General features: G+C 43.8%; 1 protein-coding gene across 9 annotated transcripts in view; it reads right to left on the reverse strand.

Moving 5' to 3' along the window:
• Positions 1 to 19,375, reverse strand: part of UTRN (utrophin) — a gene marked incomplete at its 3' end in the record, with an annotated part of 1,040,500 nt that overhangs the window by 178,996 nt on the left and 842,129 nt on the right. For 4 of the 9 annotated variants that reach the window (XM_082249941.1, XM_082249943.1, XM_082249939.1 and 1 more), the window contains 2 exons: positions 16,064 to 16,124; positions 7,358 to 7,414 (listed from right to left, as the gene is read on the reverse strand). In XM_082249941.1, the coding sequence (XP_082106067.1) occupies positions 7,358 to 7,414; positions 16,064 to 16,124 (118 nt within the window). The remainder of the gene's footprint in view (positions 1 to 7,357; positions 7,415 to 16,063; positions 16,125 to 19,375) is intronic. The other 5 variants (XM_082249947.1, XM_082249942.1, XM_082249946.1 and 2 more) reach the window with 2 other exon arrangements.

The raw sequence follows: 19,375 nt of genomic DNA on the forward strand, positions 1-19,375 counted from the left end.
ATAATTAAGGATTGATAAATGCCAATATATTGGCCCTCCCCCTCCTTCAATATATCTTGGGTTAAGAAATACCATGTCAGACTATTATTCAATATTATTCAGTGCTAAGATAGTTAACTGGGTAGTGCACTAACCTTTTGTACCCATCCAGTATAGACTTTTCCCCAGTATTCCCCTTTCCTCTACACTAGTCAGTAAAAAATCCTTTTGACAGACGTGGACTTCTACACCATGGACATCATCTGTAGATGAGTAGTTTATTGAAAAGGCTAGACTGAATGTTGCTAATCCATGCCAATTTTATATTGCCTAAAACATCTAACTTTGTTTTAAATGGTGAGCCTCTGTAGCAGCATTTCTCCTGCAGCATCTCTACAGCGAATATCCTTTCTCAGTCCCTGTCAGAAGCAAAGTAAGGGATAAAGCTGGAGAAAGCAGTATACTTCGTTTAAAAGAGTAAACTGAAACAGTGATCCAGATTTTAATTACAATTGAAATGTTGATAATCTTGTAGCCGAAAAGTGTAAAACTCTGCTGTAAATGTATCTGTACAAAAAGGCCATCATTCTTTAATCCAAAATCGGCTTAACACTGGTAAGTTACTGTACTGTGACAATGTGCACCTCCTCTCTAAAAATTTGAGCATGTCCTTCATATAACACATATCTTACACAGCTACTGTAAGATTCATATCAAATAATAACTTTGCCTTTAACAAAGTCAAATGAAATTCAGTGAGCAGTTTGCAAAGGACAGAAAAGTCATCAAACTTAAGGATGGTTTATGTTGGTGAATTTACGTTCTTTATGTAACTACAGCCATAGTAGACTGCTTTGTAATATAATATAACTATGCATATAGTTCAGGCACCTTCAGAAGACTGGAATGAAAGTATCTATATGCTTTAGTGTTCATTACAGTTTTAGAATGGCAAAGATTTACAAAACTGAGGTTGTCATTAACCACTTTCAGACAGGAGGATTTGGCTGCTCAATGACCAGGCCCTTTTTTGCGATTCGGCGCTGCGTGATTTTAATGGACAATTGCACAGTCGTGCGACGCTGTACCCAAACAAAATTGAAGTCCTTTTTTTCCCACAAAAAGCGCTTTCTTTCAGTGGTATTTAATCACCTATGCGATTTTCATTTTTTGCGCTATAAACAAAAAAAGAGTGACAATTTTGACAAAAAAACAATATTTTTCTCATTCTTTTATATGAAATTCTCAAAAAAAAATGTAAAATCAAATTTTTTTTAACATTTTAGGCCAATTTGTTTTCTGCTACATATTTTTGGTAAAAAAAAAAAAATCGCAATAAGCATATTTTGATTTGTTTGCGCAAATGTTATTGCGTTTACTAACTACTGGAAAGATTTATGTAATTTTTATTGTTTTTTTTTTTTTTTTCACTAGTAATGGCAGAAATTTGCATTTTTTGCGGGACTGCGACATTGCGGCGGACAGATCGGACCCCTAACTGACATTTTTTACACTTTTGGGGGTACCAGTGACATTACTATAGTAATCAGTCCTAAAAATATGCACTGTTACTGTAATAATGACACTGGCAGGTAAGGGGTTAACAGTATTGGTGATCAAGGGGTTAAATGTGACCCTAGGGCGTGATTTTTAACTGTGGGGGGGTGTGGCTTGTGAAGTCATCACAGAGACATGTGATCCTATATAGCAGGATCACATGACATCTGTGATAACCTCAGGGAGAAGTACGGACGGCTGTGTTTACATCAGCTGTCCGTCCTTCTCTGTCAGTGGCGGGAGATCGCGGGTGGCCGGCGGCCATCGGAGCCGCCTGGCACCTGCACTGGCTTCCCCACTGACGAGCGGGGGCGGGAGCACGCCGCCAGCAGTGCGCGATCGCCCTCTAGCTGCTCCCAGACATGTACGGACTTTGCCTGGGAGAGCCAGCCTGCTGCAGTACATCTGCGGTGGCTTGGGCTAAAGTGGTTAAAAAAAAACTGTTAAGAAAAAATATGGAAGCAAAAGAGAATTTTGAGATTAAAGACTCTAAAGTAATATGGTGGATTCAAAACAAATGTAAAAATACACAGGACATATAAAAATAAATGAAAGGTCAGTATAAAAAATATTTTCATTGGTTAATAAAAAACACAGAAAATTTAGAAAAATCTGTCAAGTTTTAACAGTAATGTGCATACATAATTAGAATGGAGCTATATTCTGGAGTGTTCAAAGGGTAAAAAAAAAAAATTGAAAGGGAAGAAGGTATATAGCGATTGTGGGGTTGATTTACTAATGGCGATTAGGCTGTTCACTTTGCAAGGGAAGATGTACTTTGAAAATAAATTAGTCCCAGAGCTTAGTGACTTAAAATCACCAATCATGTGCAAGAAAAAATCCTTTTTTTTCCCATGCACTAAGCTCTGGGGCAAATTCACTTGTAAAGGGCAACTTCCCTTGCAAAGTGAACAGTAAATACAACCCCAGTGTAACTAGGTATACCGTATTTATAATATGGACACTCTGGTCCCTGAAATGCCTAACAGTGAAACAAAACGTATGCATTTTCCTATGTGTGTAATTATATATTTAATATATAAATTATTTCTTTCATGTTCACATGTAAGTAAAATGTGTATGCATTGTATTTTATTTTTCTAACTTTTTACTATTGTTATAAAAATATATATGTTATCACACAAGTATCAGGAAAAGGGTAATTAAATGTACAATGCAAATGCATTGGGATAGGTAATAGGGATAAAGGGAGCAGTGCTCTCAAAATAGGTCATACGTTACCAAAACAATGCGAGGACACGGGTATATGCGTGGTATTGATGAAACAGAAGTGCTGTTATTAAATTGCTTTATTGCTAGTTTTCAATGGAATAATTTAGAGGCAATTACTTACTGCACCTGGTGTTATATTCATGTAACAAATTGGTTTTATTTATCTTTCAAAATCTTTTAGTGCTAAATTATATAATTTTCATTTTTCACAGGTTTCTAAAACCCAGGTTGCCCTTTAATGATTTTGCTAAAAGACCCCTTCCCTTAGATATACTTGGCTGAAATCTTTTGCCAAAATTTACAATAAATATTTCCGCTTTGATGCTTCAGGAGGAGCCAGAAGCGCCTGTGGGGGAATTGAGATGAGGAGAATTGGAGCTGCTCTGTGCAAAACCATTGCAAAGAGCATATGGGTTATGGGATACCCAAGACCAACCTCCCAGATGGTCAATGGGGGGAAAAAGGAGAGGGGAATGAAGGAAGGGAAAAAATTGTGGTGTGGGACTTTCCAGGTACTGTAATCAAAATTCAAGTAGAATAAAATCAAAACTTTTTTATTAAAGAAACATAGTTTTAAAATTACATCACAATGATGTGAACATGATCAGTGTTTACATGTACTCCAAACAAAGTTTGCAAACACAGTATAAGTTCTAGCAATCCTATGATGGATTTCTCAAACTTTTAAATGCGTAAACCTCGACATGTTTCGTGGTATGACCACTTCTTCAGGAGGATGCTATACACATTTATGCTTTCATCTGATGATAACAATCAAACAGTTAGTAGTCATATTTCACAAATATGGCATAAATGACACAAAACCAATATGGGAGGAGCCATCTTACCCAGCATCTTTTGGATCACATTTTTAGTTTCCCTCTTTTTTTCCCTCTCCCTTTCATTAATTTCTTTTTTCTAGTAAACCCAAACAATCAATATGAAGGATGACCACTAGATGGCGTCCTTTGCATATAAATATTTCTAATATTATGAAAACTGCAATATCTAGTGGTATATGCATGTTATGTATATGTATTGATACTGTTTGTTAATGATGTACATCAATTATTTACGGGGCACTGTATATTTCTTTTTTATACATGGCTAATCTGTATTTACAATGTTCCATCTACCATTATAGGGGCCTCGGTTGGATCCTCCTCTATGGGCGGGGCCCACTCTTAGCTGGCGGACATGTGACCCCCGAGTCTGATGGTGTTCCATGACGCCCTATCAGTATCGCGGTTTAATGCGGCGATACCGCGCAGTCCCCGTGGTCAGAGCGGCCTGACATCACGCGCTCGATGGGAGCGTGGTGACGTGGACCGCTAGGCGGACACTTAAATAGCGTCCGCTGCCGGTAATGTAGGCGGACGCTGCTATTCTTCACCTCCACCTGGACACACTCTATGTGGGACCTCAGAGGGTAAGTGATATATCTGGACTGTAGGATACACAGTTATGTGATCATGTTAATCACCTTGGCTACAAGACATAAAGATTTATAAGGCTTTGCATATATTTATTTATATTTTAGATTATTGCCTCCTGTGTTCCCCTTGGCTTGGGGAAGCTTGGCAATGTATAAGTAAAATCCTTTCAGAATTCCCACCACTGAGTGGAGCTCTATCACCAATATAGTATTTACATTTGCTCTGACCCAATCCCTCGCCTCTTGGTCCATATCCAGGTGGAGTGTGCCTTTTCTGGATCGGATCCATTTTATTATTGGCAGGCTCCTATGGGCCACCTGGGCCTGTTCTTGTCTTTTTATAGACGCATACAATTAAAACCTTTTTACCATGGTGCCTTTTGTTTCGGTGATTGGTGGTCTTTTCTATCCAACCTTTGTGACTAGTTCAAGTATTAACTCCTTTTTCCCTTTTCCTTTTCCCTTTCTATCCCCTTCCCTGTCTCTCCTTCCCCTTCCCCTTTCCTTTCATCCTTTCCCCCCCCCCTCCCCCCTTTTTCCCCCCTTCCCCTCTCCCCCTTGGGGTCTTGGTCTCCCCGCTCTCTTTTCTCTTTTTCTTTTTTTCTCTCTTTCTTTCCTTTTTTTCTTTTATTAATCTTTCTTTACTTACCACTCTTTCTCTTGTCCTGAAGTCACATGGTTTTATGAGGATAAGGTGTTTGACCGCACACTCCTCCCCGTATGTAAGTCACCACCTCTGAGTTTCTTCACCCCCTACTTTCTGCATGGGATGTGGGGTGTAACTCTTCTGAATTATACATTTGACAATTAACCACTTGACCACCGGAGGATTTTGCTGTCTTCAGTCCAGGCCACTTTTTGCGATTCGGCGCTGTGCGATTTTAACTGACAATTACGCGGTCGCGCGACGCCGTACCCAAACGAAATTTACGTCCTTTTTTTCCCATAAACAGAGCTTTCTTTTGGTGCTATTTGATTACCTGTGTGATTTTTACTTTTTGCGCTATAAACAAAAAAAGAGCGTTTATTTTGAAAAAATAACAATATTTTTAACATTTTTTTATATGAAATTCCCCCCCCCAAAAAAATGTAAAAATCAATTTTTTTTTAAATTTTTGGCCAATTTGTTTTCTGCTACCTATGTTTGGTAAAAAAAATCGCAATAAGCGTATTTTAATTGGTTTGCGCAAAAGTTATTGCGTTTACTAACTAAGGGAAAGATTTCTGTCATTTTTGGTGTTTTTTTTTAACGCGTAATGGCGGCGATCTGCGATTTTTTTTGCGGGACTGCGACATTGCGGCGGACAGATCGGACCCTTGACTGACATTTTTGACACTTTTGGGGGTACCAGTGACATTACTGCAGTAATCAGTGCTATATATATACACTGTTACTGTAAAAATGACACTGGCAGTGAAGGGGTTAATTTTATTGGAGAGGGAGGGGTTAATGTATGCCTGGTGCTTACTGACATGTGGGGGCGGGAGGTGACTGAGTGACAGAAGGACAGATCGGATGTCCAGCTATGCTGAACACTCCGATCTGTCAGTCTCTGTCAATATGGAGATCCGCCCGCTCTGTTTACACAGGCGGGCGGATCTCCTCACTAGATTCCCCGGCGATCGCCGCTGCTCCTCCCCTGGCCCGACTCCCGCTGTGAATGAAAACAGCGGGAGCGCGCCTACAGGGGGAGGAGTCCAGCGACGTAGGTCTACGTCGCTGGACGGGATCGTGCCACTTTGCCGCAGTACGCTCCATGTGAGCGGTCGGCAAGTGGTTAAAGATATATACCCTCTACTACTGACTTTTATATAGTGTCTCCCATGTCTGCCGGTGAGAGTTATTTGATGGCCGTGCTCTTAGATCTGTGATCCACCGTGGCTCCAAACACTGGGTAAGATGGCTCCTCCCATATTGGTTTTGTGTCATTTATGCCATATTTGTGAAATATGACTACTAACTGTTTGATTGTTATCATCAGATGAAAGCATAAATGTGTATAGCATCCTCCTGAAGAAGTGGTCATACCACGAAACATGTCGAGGTTTACGCATTTAAAAGTTTGAGAGATCCATCATAGGATTGCTAGAACTTATACTGTGTTTGCAAACTTTGTTTAGAGTACATGTAAACACTGATCATGTTCACATTATTGTGATGTAATTTTAAAACTATGTTTCTTTAATAAAAAAAAGTTTTGATTTTATTCTACTTGAATATTGATTACAGTACCTGGAAAGTCCCACCACAATTTTTTCCCTTCCTTCATTCCCCTCTCCTTTTTCCCCCCATTGACCATCTGGAAGTTTGGTCTTGGGTATCCCATAACCCAATAAACTCATATTTTTGCGATGCTGGTACAATAGTCTTCCAATATACCACAGGCTTCTATATTCACATTGCACAGAGCAGGTACATATAACATATTTGTTATTTTAAAAAAATAAAAGGTTTCACTTTACAGTCACATTAAGGAACTAAAAGAAAAGCTATAATTTATAAAAAAAAAATGGTTTAAATTATTTTTTCAAGCTTCAGGCTGTCACATGACTATGAAGGACCCCCTTTTACATAAAGCTATTTGTGATTTGTTGCATGACCCTTCATACATTACAAGTCCCTGCCACAGAATGTCAGAGCCAAGTTAGGGTCCTTAAAACATCTGAAACGTCAGATGAGATCTCATAAATGTGCCAGACAAGGCCAATTCCCACATGGTTGTAACCGTTTTGCTAAAGCATACATATAAAACAGGACAGGACATATAAAACAGACTTTCCTAACTACTGCTGGAAAGATAAAAGGATAGTTCATATCTGGCCAAATATGTCCGTGTCATTACTAAAACCCCTTTAGCGGTCTTAAGGCAGTCTATTCTAAAATGTCACACGTTACGAATAGAACACTTATATGTGAGTGTTAATGCTTCTGGCTACTATATCTGTCCTTCAGTCTAACTACGTCATGGAGGGACAGCTCGCCTTTTTTCTACACTGCATTATATTCAAATCTTGATTTACTTTATTATTTCATTTTTTTATTTCCATATTGCTGCCATGTCTTTTCTCAAAATATTTCTGTTAAAGAGCATTGAAATATACCATAAAACTACACATGCTTGCAGTTTACATGCTCACACACTATGCTCTTACCTGTATCCATAGTGTAAGTTGGAACCTACACTCTTGGTGAAGTCTTCATTGGAACTACTTGTGGATCAAAGACACTGCTTACTTCTCTACACAGTAATACTGTTTTTAGGCAACTAGTCTAAAGTTTCACACATGTTTGAAAGTTCAAATTTACAGCTACTTAATTATTAAAGTTGTGTCATGGAATGATACATACTTCAACATGGTGACATTCATTTTTTTACAAAGCAAGAACTACATCCAGATTAGAATCACATAATGAAGGCGATATAAATAAGCTATACTGCAGCGGGGACCACTTTACCTTTGCTTTCAACTTGATAAATGACACAGTGTTATTTTAATTGACATTTAAAATGCTGATGCTTTAAAAAATACTGAACCATAATACCTTCAAAATTGCATAAATGTTGGATAGATAACACAGATACTCCTATATATTTATTCTATTGTCTCAATTTTGGTGGGACAGTATTGACTGAGAAAGTTGTTTTAATTGAGTTTAGGATATCTCTAAAGTCAAATAATTATTTTTTAGTTTTGCACGTATTAGGAATAGGTTACACCCTCCCATCCCCCACGATCAGGTTTAATTTTTTTTTTTTCTTCTGTACCCTACTAGGGAAATGTTTTTTTATTCCCATGTCCAGAAGACAAGACAGGAAGTGTTAAGCTGGCCATACACTAGTAGGTTTCGAACAACATGCGTTTGAATATTTATATGGGCATTCATACAAAAAATCTGTCCCGGGTACATTTGATGACTTGGCAAATGTCATTCAAAAGTACGTCAAAATTTAATTTGCTGTGAATCAATTTTGAAAAAATTGGATTTTTTACTTACCGTAAAATCCATTTCTCTGATGTTCATTGACGGACACAGCTCTTCATCTTCATGACCGTAGGGTTATGCTGCCCCTACAGTAGTAGGACACTAGGCAGAGAAAAGCTTGAGCATGACTTAGGGGCAGTCCCTAAAGGGAATACTCCCATTTCCTGCTATAGGTATTCAGTTTTGTAACAAGCAGCGTGAGAAGAAAAAAAACAACTCCAAAGATCTGTGTCCGTCAATGAAATGAGAAATGGATTTTACGGTAAGTCAAAAATCCCATTTTCTCTTCTGTCCATTGACCGACACAACTCTTTATCTTCATGACCATAGGGACGTCCCAAAGAAGTGTCAAACATGAGGGGTGGGATTAGCAGAAAACAAACTTCCCAAAGGCTAACTTCCCAAAGGCTAAACATAGCCAAACAGGTAACATGGAGCTCATCTGAGAAAAACTGGAGCTTACCTGAAAAAAACACCTTCAAAGAGGACAAATCCTCTAAACAGCAGCCTGCAAAACTTTGCGGCCAAAAGAAGCATCAGCAGATGCCAACACATTCACTTTATAAAACTTTGTGAATGTGTGCACAGAGGACCAAGTGGCCGCTTTGCAAACTTGCACCACTGACACCTGATGACAGAAGGCCCAGGAAGCACTATGCGCCCGAGTAGAGTGCGCCCTGACCGGGGAAGGAGGAACCTGACCCTAATAGAATAAGCCTGAACCACAGTCTGTCTGATCCCTCGGGAAATGGTCGCATCAGAAGCAGCCAGCCCCTTGCGAGGTTCATTCGTGAGGACAAACAGTGAGTCTGACTTTCAAAACCACTCTGTAGCTGCCAGGTACACCCTGATTGCCCGAATCACATCCAGGGAATGCAAGGCAATGTCCTTAGGATGCTTACGCTTAGGACACAGGAAAGGCAACACAATGTCTTCATTCAGATGAAAATCGGAGACGACCTTTGGAAAGAACGATGGACATGGTCTAAGAACCACCTTATCCCTGTGAACAACTAGATAAGGTGAACGGCAAGACAGCGCTGCCAGATCAGACACCCTGTGCGCCAAAGTAATAGCCACCAAAAAGGTCACCTTCTGGGACAATGTAAGCAGGGGAATCTCCCGAATATGTTTAAAGGGAAGTTTCTGAAGTCTGTCAACACCAAAGTGAGATCCCACAGAGGCAATGGAGACCGCAATGGGGAGGCAAGTGTCTCACTTCTTGGAGGAAAGTACGCACCGAGGAGTTTGAGGCCAACTGACGTTGGAAGAAAATCGCCAAGGCCAAGACCTGGCCTTTAATGGTACTCAAGGCCAAACATTGCTCTACCCCTCGCTGGAGGAAAGCCAAGATTCGAGTCGCCGAAAAGGAGCGAGGGAGAACCCGAAGAGACTCTCACCACGCAATGTACATCTTCCAAGTACGATGGTAAATTTTCCTGGAAGTAGATTTTCTAGCTTTTAAAAGTGTAGGAATCACAGAATCAGACAACCCTCTATCCTTCAGCACCTGGCTTTCAACAGGCAGGCCGTCAAAGCCAACGACTGTAAAGCAGGATGGAAGATCAGTCCTTCAGACAGCAGATCTTCCCTCAGGGAGTCTACAAGAAACTTCGGCGACCAGCCATACCAGATCGGCGTACCAAGACCCGCCAGGCAAGTCTGGAGCCACTAGAATGACTGAAATCCCTTTTCTCTCGATCCTTCGCAGGAATCGCGGCAGAAGCTTGAGAGGAGGAAAGGTGTATATCAGACGATAATAACTCCAGGAAGCCACTAGGGCATCTGTGGCATTGGCTAGAGGGTTACGAGATTGTGCCAAAAACCTCTGAACTTTCCTGTTGAGGGGGGAGAGGCCAACAGGTCCACCTTGGGGGTCACCCACCAGAGACACAACTGACTGAACACCTCTAGATGAAGTCCAACGCCTGTCGACTGAGATAGTCTGCCTGACAATTTTCCACCCCTGAAATGTGTACAGCAGAGAGGGCTAGAACGAACCGTCGCCAGCACACTTCTTGTGTCAAGGACCCCCCTTGGCTCAACATGATCAGATCCTTGTTCCACTTCACTAGAATCTCCTTTTGCAGAGATCTTGTGTGGAACTGTGCTAATGGAACCGCCTTGAAGGCAGGCCCAGCACTCACATGCAAGTCCGAAGAGATGACCGTCTGCTGGACAGCAGAAGCTGAATCGCCTCCTGCAACTTCTGAAGTTTTGACAGAGGGAGAAACACTCTGGCCGAGGCCGAGTCCAGAGTCAGTCCCAAATACTCCAGGCTTGTGGATGGGACCAGAGCAGACTTCTGAAGATTCAGAAACCAACCAAACTCCCTCAGCGTGAGTGATCTCAGAGGTTGGCTCTGCCCGCAAAAGCAGATCATCCAGATACCCCAGTATCGCGATACCCCGCTGACACAGTAATGCTAGAACCGGACCAACACTTTCGTGAAGACCCAAGGAGCGGAGGCGAGACCAAAGGGTAATGCCACAAATTGATAATGCTCCTTGCCTGTGGCAAAGCAGAGGAAGCGCTGATAGGCGATACAAAGGGGGATGTGAAGGTAAGCATCCTTGATGTCAATGGATGCGAGAAAGTCCCCCTGATGTAGTGATGCTACCACTGTGCGAATGGACTCTATTCAAAACTTCTGTACCTGCACAAAGCAGTTCAGCGCCTTGAGGTCCAGAAATGGACACACCTTGTTCTCCTTCCTGGGAATCGTAAACAGGTTTGAATAGAAACCTTGAAAACGTTCAGACATTAGAAACGGGACAATCACTCCTTGAGAAAATAAGTCTTGCACTGCCCCAGAGAGATCCTGTAAGGGATCTGGGTATAAGTGCAGGTTGGAAGGAAAGAACCTTGCCGGTGGGTATGATCGAAATTCAATCTGGGTATAAGTGCAGGTTGGAAGGAAAGAACCTTGCCGGTGGGTATGATCGAAATTCAATCTTTTAGCTGGATCGAACGACTTTGTGGACCCACTTGTCCCAAATTAGAAAGGTCCACGGTCCGGAATACAGCAAAGAAGTCCCCCATCCCTGATACGGGTGAGGGCGCCCCTTCATGCGGAGGAGTTTTTGTCCACAGATCCGGCAAACCTGGCTCTTGTTTTGCCCAACCAAGACTTCTTGGAACCCCCATGGGAGGCTCTGAAGGGTTTTGATCCCATGTCCTGAAATCCTGAGGAATGAAAAGGCTGCTTGTGAGCAGAAAAGGAGTGTCCCCGTCTGCGATGGGACTCCTTACCCTTGGAAGCCTGAGGAAGAAGAGTACTCTTTCCCCCTGTTAGGCCTTGGATGATGTCATCCAAGGAAGTTTCAAACAGGCGATCTCCCAGGAATTGAACATTGGACAAGGCCTTCTTAGAAGACTGGTCCGCAGAACAGCACTTGAGCCAGATAATGAGCTGCAGGACCACCGCAGAGGCAGACAGTCTAGAAAGCAAGGAAGCGGCATCCAAAGAGGCATCACAGATGAACTGTAGCCCCTGGACCAATTGATCCACCAGCTTCACAAACTCAGGAGGGAGCTGTTTCTCCTCTAGGTCCCAGCATAAAACTTTTGCCCATTTAGTCATAGCTTGTGACACCAGGGTGATGATAAACAACAGCCTAAGTGCCGACAGTGAACATATGGCGGGTCAAGGCCTCCAACCTCCTATCAGCCGGATCAAAGAAGACCAGAGACTCTTCTACCTGAATTACCATTGCTTTACTTATCCTGGAAACCGGTACCATCGATTTTTTAGGAAGGGACTCCTTATAAGGGTACCACATTGCAAAATGCATAGGGATTGCAAATGTGCATTTTGGGGACCCCCACTGTTTTGAGACAATATCGTCAAAGAAGGCGGGAAAGGGGAACACCCCTGCCGCTTTGAAGGACTTGTGGGTGCCAAAGGTGATTGGCGCCTCTACAGCTGCATAAGTTGCATCTTCCAAATGTAAGGTTTCCCGCACCGACACAATTAATGCGCCTTTTCCTGTGCGGCTAGAGGAACAGCGGAATCATTCTCACTATCTGAGCACACTGGGTGCGTGGATGCAGACCCCGAAGGGTAACTGGCATCCGCGGCGGCCAAATCGGACCCTGGATCTGAAGAGACAGAGGAAGCAGGTGAAGGCGGGGGATGCTTTTTGGTAGCCCGTTTGCCCAGGACCAAATCCACTTTGGACACCAAGGACTCCAGGACCGCCATCAGTGGAGCCAGTTGTGGGGCCCCGAAGGGCCTGGCATCCTCTGAGAGTGGTTAAGGAAGTGAAATGTGTTTGAGTGACTCCATGAATGGAGAGGGAATCTGCACCACAAGTGTAAAAAGACACTCCCCACCAAAGACACCCCACCGTAATGTCCGCACCACAAGGTCCAGCACAGCACTACTGCTGTATAGCAGCAAGAGGAAGAGGGAGCCCCAGGCACTTACCACCACCGGACAGCTCACAGTTAGCTTCCGCACAGCACGCAGGAATCAGTGAAAGGCATGTCTGGCTATTAGCACTAGAGGCCGAGGACTTCCCACCGCTGAATTATGGCCCATCTGAGCTTCAAAAACATGAGGGCCGCTATTATTCAGTGGTAACTATAGGAAAATGACCGCCGAGGCTACACAAACATAGCTGCTGATCTGTAGCTAACCAGGCTACAAGAAAATGGAGGTGCCACGCAGCTCCCATGGCCGGACAAAATGGTCCCAGCAGGGAGGGGGCGCAGACAGACGCCCCCACCATACCCATCCCCCTCAAGGAGTGATCGTTTTTGATGCTGCCGGAGTGCTCCTCCCACCCCCATTGCCAGTGCCGCACCACAATTCACCTAAGAAAGATATGGTGAGCAGATGGGGGCCACAGGCCACAGAGACCACCGAGCTGGGGGGAGACGGATTGGGAAGGAGGGGAACCTGGGGGTCCGACCATCCCAGGGAGGGGCCCACGTCTGCCCTGAAACCTGCCAGGGGCAGAGGTGGGACAGCTACTTACCACACCAGGAACAGGGTGGGCACCACTCTGGACAGGACACTGCTCCGTCGTAATGTGGGTGCTGTCGGCCAGGAGGAAACACTGTGACTCAGGTTGAAGCCAGTTGGTATGCACCCTCGGGAGACTTTTACTTCGCAGGCTGACCCCCATCCAGTGGGGCTATGTCGTGGACAACCTAGCGCGGAGCTCCAGTCTGCACGCGCTCGCAGCCCGGGCTGGGGGGTACCCTAAGGATCTAGATTATCCAGTTCGTTGCCCAGTCCGACAGTTGACAGTAGATTCTCACAGGAACAAAATAATAAAAGAAGGAAAAGAATTCCATTTAAAAAGCAAAAAAATAGCTAGGACCAGAGATCCCAGCAAGGAACTAGGTCCTTACTCCTGACTAGGCAGAAAAAAACCGAATACCTATAGCAGGAAGTGGGAGTATACCCCGACGGAATGCCTCATAGGCATGCTCAAGCGTTTCTCTGCCCAGTGCCCTACTCCTGTAGAGGGCAGCATAACCCTACGGTCATGACGATGAAGAGCTGTGTCCATCAATAAATGAAAAAGAAAAAACACTTTCACGATCAGAAATGTAATCACCCGAAAAAAAATTTCCATCCTACTCCTTCAAATTTTCTCGTCTTTGTGATCTGAAATTATTGTCGATCTGACCCGACTAACCCTTAAAAAATCAAATAAATTTTCTTAAAAAAACTTCTACTGATGTATGGCCAGTTTAAATCTCTCCAAAGTATAGGGAAATCCTCACCAGAACAACTGTCCCCATTGAAAGATTTCCTTCCACCTTTTCTAGTAAGAACTGTATACATTTTGCATTGCTCATCCCATCTTTCTGTCAAAGTGTCAAGAGTGAATCCCACCAGCAGGTACAAAGAAAAAAAATGAAAGGGATTCCTCCTTCACTCTATCAAAAAATGAAATACATTTTGGTTTAAGAGAGACTTTAGGCCCCTTTCACATAGGCTGTCCGATCAGGTTCGCCTGTCAGCTTTTCAGGCAGACCTCATTGGACCTTGCACTCTCCCCTCTAGAGCTGAGAATGTCAGCGAACGCATCCACTGACATCTGCTGCTATCTGATCCGATCCTGCCCCCAAAATCCAGACAGATGGTAGTCCTATTTTCCATCCATATGGTTGATCGGATGAAAATGGACTGGCGGTCCATTGTCACTTGATTTCCACATAGAGGAGAGTGGGACTGTGTCCGTCTCCGCTCTGCACAGTGAGTGGAGACAGACCTGTCATCCACTTGCTCAGCGGGGATCAGCGGAGCAATCCCTTGCTGAGCAAGCAGAGTCCACCAAACGGAGGTGCCCATGTGAAAGGGGCCTTATTGTGCCAACACACTGTATCATACACAGCCCCATTTATTTATTTTTTTGCAATAACTACTGTTGTTTAGCTTTTTGTTGCCCCTAAGTACTGCTGATTGTCTCTAGTCTCTTGCAGCAACCATGTCTACATGCATGCACTCCAGCCTAACCAGTAGATCACTGATCAGACCCCATTACCTGATAGTAACAAGGGCAGAAAATGCCTGCACATGTTTAAGCAGTCATTTGTAGCCTCTATCAGGAGGCATGTGACAGGGTGACAGTGCAGGGCACAGTTGAGGGACAGCTCTCAGCTCATAACAGAAAGTGCCTGAACAAGGATCTTTATGGCAGAATCACCAGTTATCATTTTAATGAAAGCTGCAGATTTAAAATGACAAATTTGAAACTGTATTAATTTAGTAAATCTTTAGAGATTTTAATAATTGGGTTTAGAACTACTTAAACAAGTTTTAGAAGGGCATGAATTAAATGTGGTTGTACCAATTATTAAGACACCACTTCTCTACTGCCACTTAGGTGATAAACAATTTACTAGTGATCCCCATTACATTATAACAGCTTGTAGCTTCTGACATGTTTTGTAAGCGAACCTGTCTCTATGATTAGGTGCTCATCTAAACATTTGAGAGGCTCCAGGCTTTCATCATGCGTGAAGGTCTACAACAAAGGTAATCATCTAGTGGATGAGTGGTGCCTTAATACATCCTGGACTTTTTATGGTTGATAATAGGCTGTGCTCTGCACTTTGCTGATGCCTTAGTTGAGTTCTGAGACTTGGAATCTGGGCAGATAACAAATGGATCTTAAAAATATTTGCATTTTACACAAGATCTTGCTTTGTCCACTCAATGTCTAGCTGGTCTATCTTAACCAAAGCAAGTACCATATCAAAACAGACACTTAAAAAAAATCAGCTGCCATATTTCATGTGGGATGAGCATCAGGTTGTTGGTTGTTAAGACAATTATAAATTTAAAAAATTAATGAAGTGTTAAAGCCTTTCTGAATTCTTACACCTTTTTTTACTTCTATACTGTAGTATGCTATGATTTTACACTGCATTTTACTTGGAAATGCCCAAAAATGCCTATTGATTTAAAAATTTGTGTAAAAGCACAATCTGTCCTCCTTTCCAGTGCTCTATGCTGGCAGAACTGAGTAATAGCTATAACCCTCGAGAAAAATGTCCGCACACTGACCTATAATGCTGAGGAAAAGAGGGGAATCTGTTTCACTGGGTCAGTTTATTTACAACGTGCACTGGGCAGCCTATTTGATGCCTATTGCACTGCAATATAATATTTAGACACAATACATACTGTAATAACAGGAATGTCTACAATGTATGCCTGACTGAATAATTTTTGCTGTAAGTTCAGTAGGACTGAACTGTGTTTAAATTGAATTCTGGTACAGTTTAATGAATAATTAAACATGAGTATTTTCAGCAAAATGTAGCATCCTTGACATATCTGTTTAATTTAACAAACAAGAATGCACACAAAGCTAAAACATCAAAAATAAAGAAACAAAAAAGCAACCTACTTGATGTAGTACGGCACTTTATTAAGTGACACAGATCTTTGCCAAGGAAGCTGTACTGAAGCTGAAAGCGTAAAGAATAAACAGATACATCCGACATTACTTAGCTGAATAAAAAAACATCAGAAAAGATCACAGAAAGAACATTAACAAAAGTCATTGTTTTTTTTTTTTGTAACCACGCTAATATAATTTTTTTATAGCAGACCTAATTAATTGTAAACATAAATCTACATTATTCATCAAGCAGGAAAGGATGCATAAAAAGTAAAAGAAGGGCTAAAATGCTTACTACTGGAGATAATGTTGCTCTAGGACCCATTCAGTCTGAAAGCCAAGGCCCTCTGTAGTCACTTCATTAAACTGAATGTAACTTTGATGTTTAATCTCAAAATAATTCTCTTGAAAACATCAGGTTCATTTACAAAAATACTGCAAAGTTCAAACATTTTAAACATACAATATCTCTCATCAGTATATCTGCTCAAACAAGAGACATGTTGTGCTGATAATAGGAACATACTGGATCAGTATAAATTCTCACTTTTGCAAAAGATCTACACATATGTCCTAGCCAGCCCTAAGGACTTTTAAGGCCAATGTTATTAATCAGAGATAACGGAATTTTTGTAAAATCTTACCGTAAAATTCCTTTCTCTGAGTCCTCCGACAGTCGCCGCCCACTCATACAGTCTTCACCAATGGGTATTGACCTCTTATCCATAGGAGCAAGCTAGGCATAAGACTTGTTAAAAAAAAGCATTTACATAGACACACCTATGGGGGCTGTCCCACTGATCCAATACCCCCCTGCAATCAGCCATCCAAACTGGTAGCAAGCAGTTAGAGTCCAAGAACCCCAAAAAAAGGGGCAGGGGCGGCGACTGTCGGAGGACTCAGAGAAAGGAATTTTACAGTAAGATTTTACAAAAATTACGTTTTCTCTTACGTCCTCCGACAGATGCGGCCCACTCATACAGTCTTCACCAATGGGATGTCCCAAAGCAGTGTAGACATGAGGGGTTGGGAAACGCAACCGTCAGAAAGGCAACGCAGTACCCACAACAGAGAAAGGAACCTTACATGAACAGAAAGGTGATCCTCTGGGTAACAAAAAAGCTCAACAGGAGAAAACAACCCAGGAAAGCAAATAACCAAGGTGATAAACAACCCCAACAGCCAGAGACCCACAATAAAACCAGGGTCCCCTTACGGTACTGCCGAACCTTGCGGCCAAAGGAGGCATCAGCTGATGCCAGAACATCAATTTTGTAGAATTTAGAAAAGGTGTGCACTGACGACCAAGTCGCAGCCTTACACACCTGGGCCACCGAAGCCTGATGCCAGAAGGCCCAGGACGCACTCACTGCTCTGGTAGAGTGCGCCTTGACAGGGAAGGGCGGTACCCGTTCCTTCAACGAATAGGCCTGTACAATTGTCTGTCTGATCCATTTTGAAATGGTCACCGCAGACGCAGCCATACCCTTCTGAGGTCCCTCAGGAAGGACAAAGAGAGAATCCGATTTCCGAAAGGATTCAGTCGACAACAGGTAAACCCTGATCGCCCTGACAACATCCAAGGAATGCAAAGCAACCTCCTTAGGATGCTTAGGATTCGCACAGAGCGAAGGCAAAACAATGTCCTCATTAAGGTGAAAATCAGAAACCACCTTTGGAAGAAAGGACGGATTAGGTCGCAAGACCACCTTATCCCTATGAACCACCAGGTAAGGGGTGCGGCAAGACAAGGCCGCTAACTCCGACACTCTGCGAGCAGAAGTGATCGCCACAAGAAAGGCAACCTTTTTAGACAGCAGAGTTAACGAGATTTCCCTGATGTTTTCAAACGGGGAACGTTGTAACACTGACAGAACCAAGTTCAAGTCCCATGGAGGTAAGGGCTTCCTTCGAGGAGGGGCCAAGTGACGCACACCTTGAATGAAGGTGCCAATCAAAGAATCAGACGCCACGGGGCGCTGGAAAAGGACAGCCAGTGCAGATACCTGGCCCTTAATCGTGGCCAACGCAAGGCGCTGGTCCACACCAGACTGAAGGAAAGCCAACACTCTCGCCACCGAGTATGAACGAGGAGAAAAGCCCCTGGACTTACACCAGGCAAAATAAGCTTTCCATGTACGGTAATAAATCTTACCAGACAAGGCTTTCCTAGCCTTGAGTAAGGTAGGAATGACCTCTGAGGAGAGACCCCTGTCTCTCAGGACCTGGCTTTCAACAGCCATGCAGTTAAAGCCAGCGACTGTAAAGCAGGATGGAAGATCGGTCCCTGAGACAGTAGATCTTCTCGCATTGGTAGCCGCCATGGAGGCTCGACTGCCAGGTGAACGATGTCCGATGGCGTGGCCAGTCCGGCGCCACCAGAATCACCGATGTTGGTTCCGAGGCCAACCTGCGAAGGAACCTGGACAACAACTGAATCGGAGGAAAGGCATATATCAGATAATACTGATGCCAAGGCACCACCAGCGCATCCGAGGCGTCTGCCAGAGGATCGCGCGTTCTTGCCATGAACCTTTCCACCTTGTGGTTTAGCCGAGACGCGAACAGATCCACATCCGGGGATCCCCATTTCACACACAGCATTTGAAATACCTCCGGGTGCAGGGACCATTCCCCCTGGTCCAGGGTCTGGCGGCTCAGATAATCGGCCTGCCAATTCTCTACACCCGGAATATGAACTGCCGATATTGCCGGGACATGAGTCTCGGCCCAAGACAGAATACTGGTCACTTCCTGGGCTGCCCAGGCACTCCTGGTGCCCCCTTGGTGATTGATGTAAGCCACCGCAGTGGCATTGTCCGTCTGCACCCGTACGGGGTGGCCCTGAAGACGATCCGAACAATGGAGCAGGCATTGCCTGATCGCTCCCAACTCCCAGTGAAGCCAGACATGCTGCCCACACCTAAAATGGCGGACCGGCGGTGTTTAACCCTGCAGCGGTTGCCACACGTGTCGGTACCTCCAAAACGCACCCTAAAGTGACACAGGAGAGGGACCCCCACAAACCCACACAGCGCACAGGCTGTGAGAAAAAACCCCCACAGGGACCGGGATCAGGGAGCCCAAAAACGCACAGACATGAGGGGATAACACAGACACACAGGACTGCCAGCCCCAGACAGAGGCCCCACACAGAATGTACTTACCTGTACCCGATGGCGTGGGGTGCCTCTCATCGATGGGAAACTGCCCACCCTCAGATGGCAGGGGTGCCATCAGCCAAAAACGCAGGACGCTAACAGTGCACGGAGAACCGTGGGGAGACATCCAGGTGAGGTAGCCACCTCGCAGGCTTGC

The sequence above is a fragment of the Pelophylax lessonae genome, assembly GCF_965119305.1.
Source record: "Pelophylax lessonae genome assembly, chromosome: 3".
Lineage (NCBI taxonomy): Eukaryota > Metazoa > Chordata > Amphibia > Anura > Ranidae > Pelophylax > Pelophylax lessonae.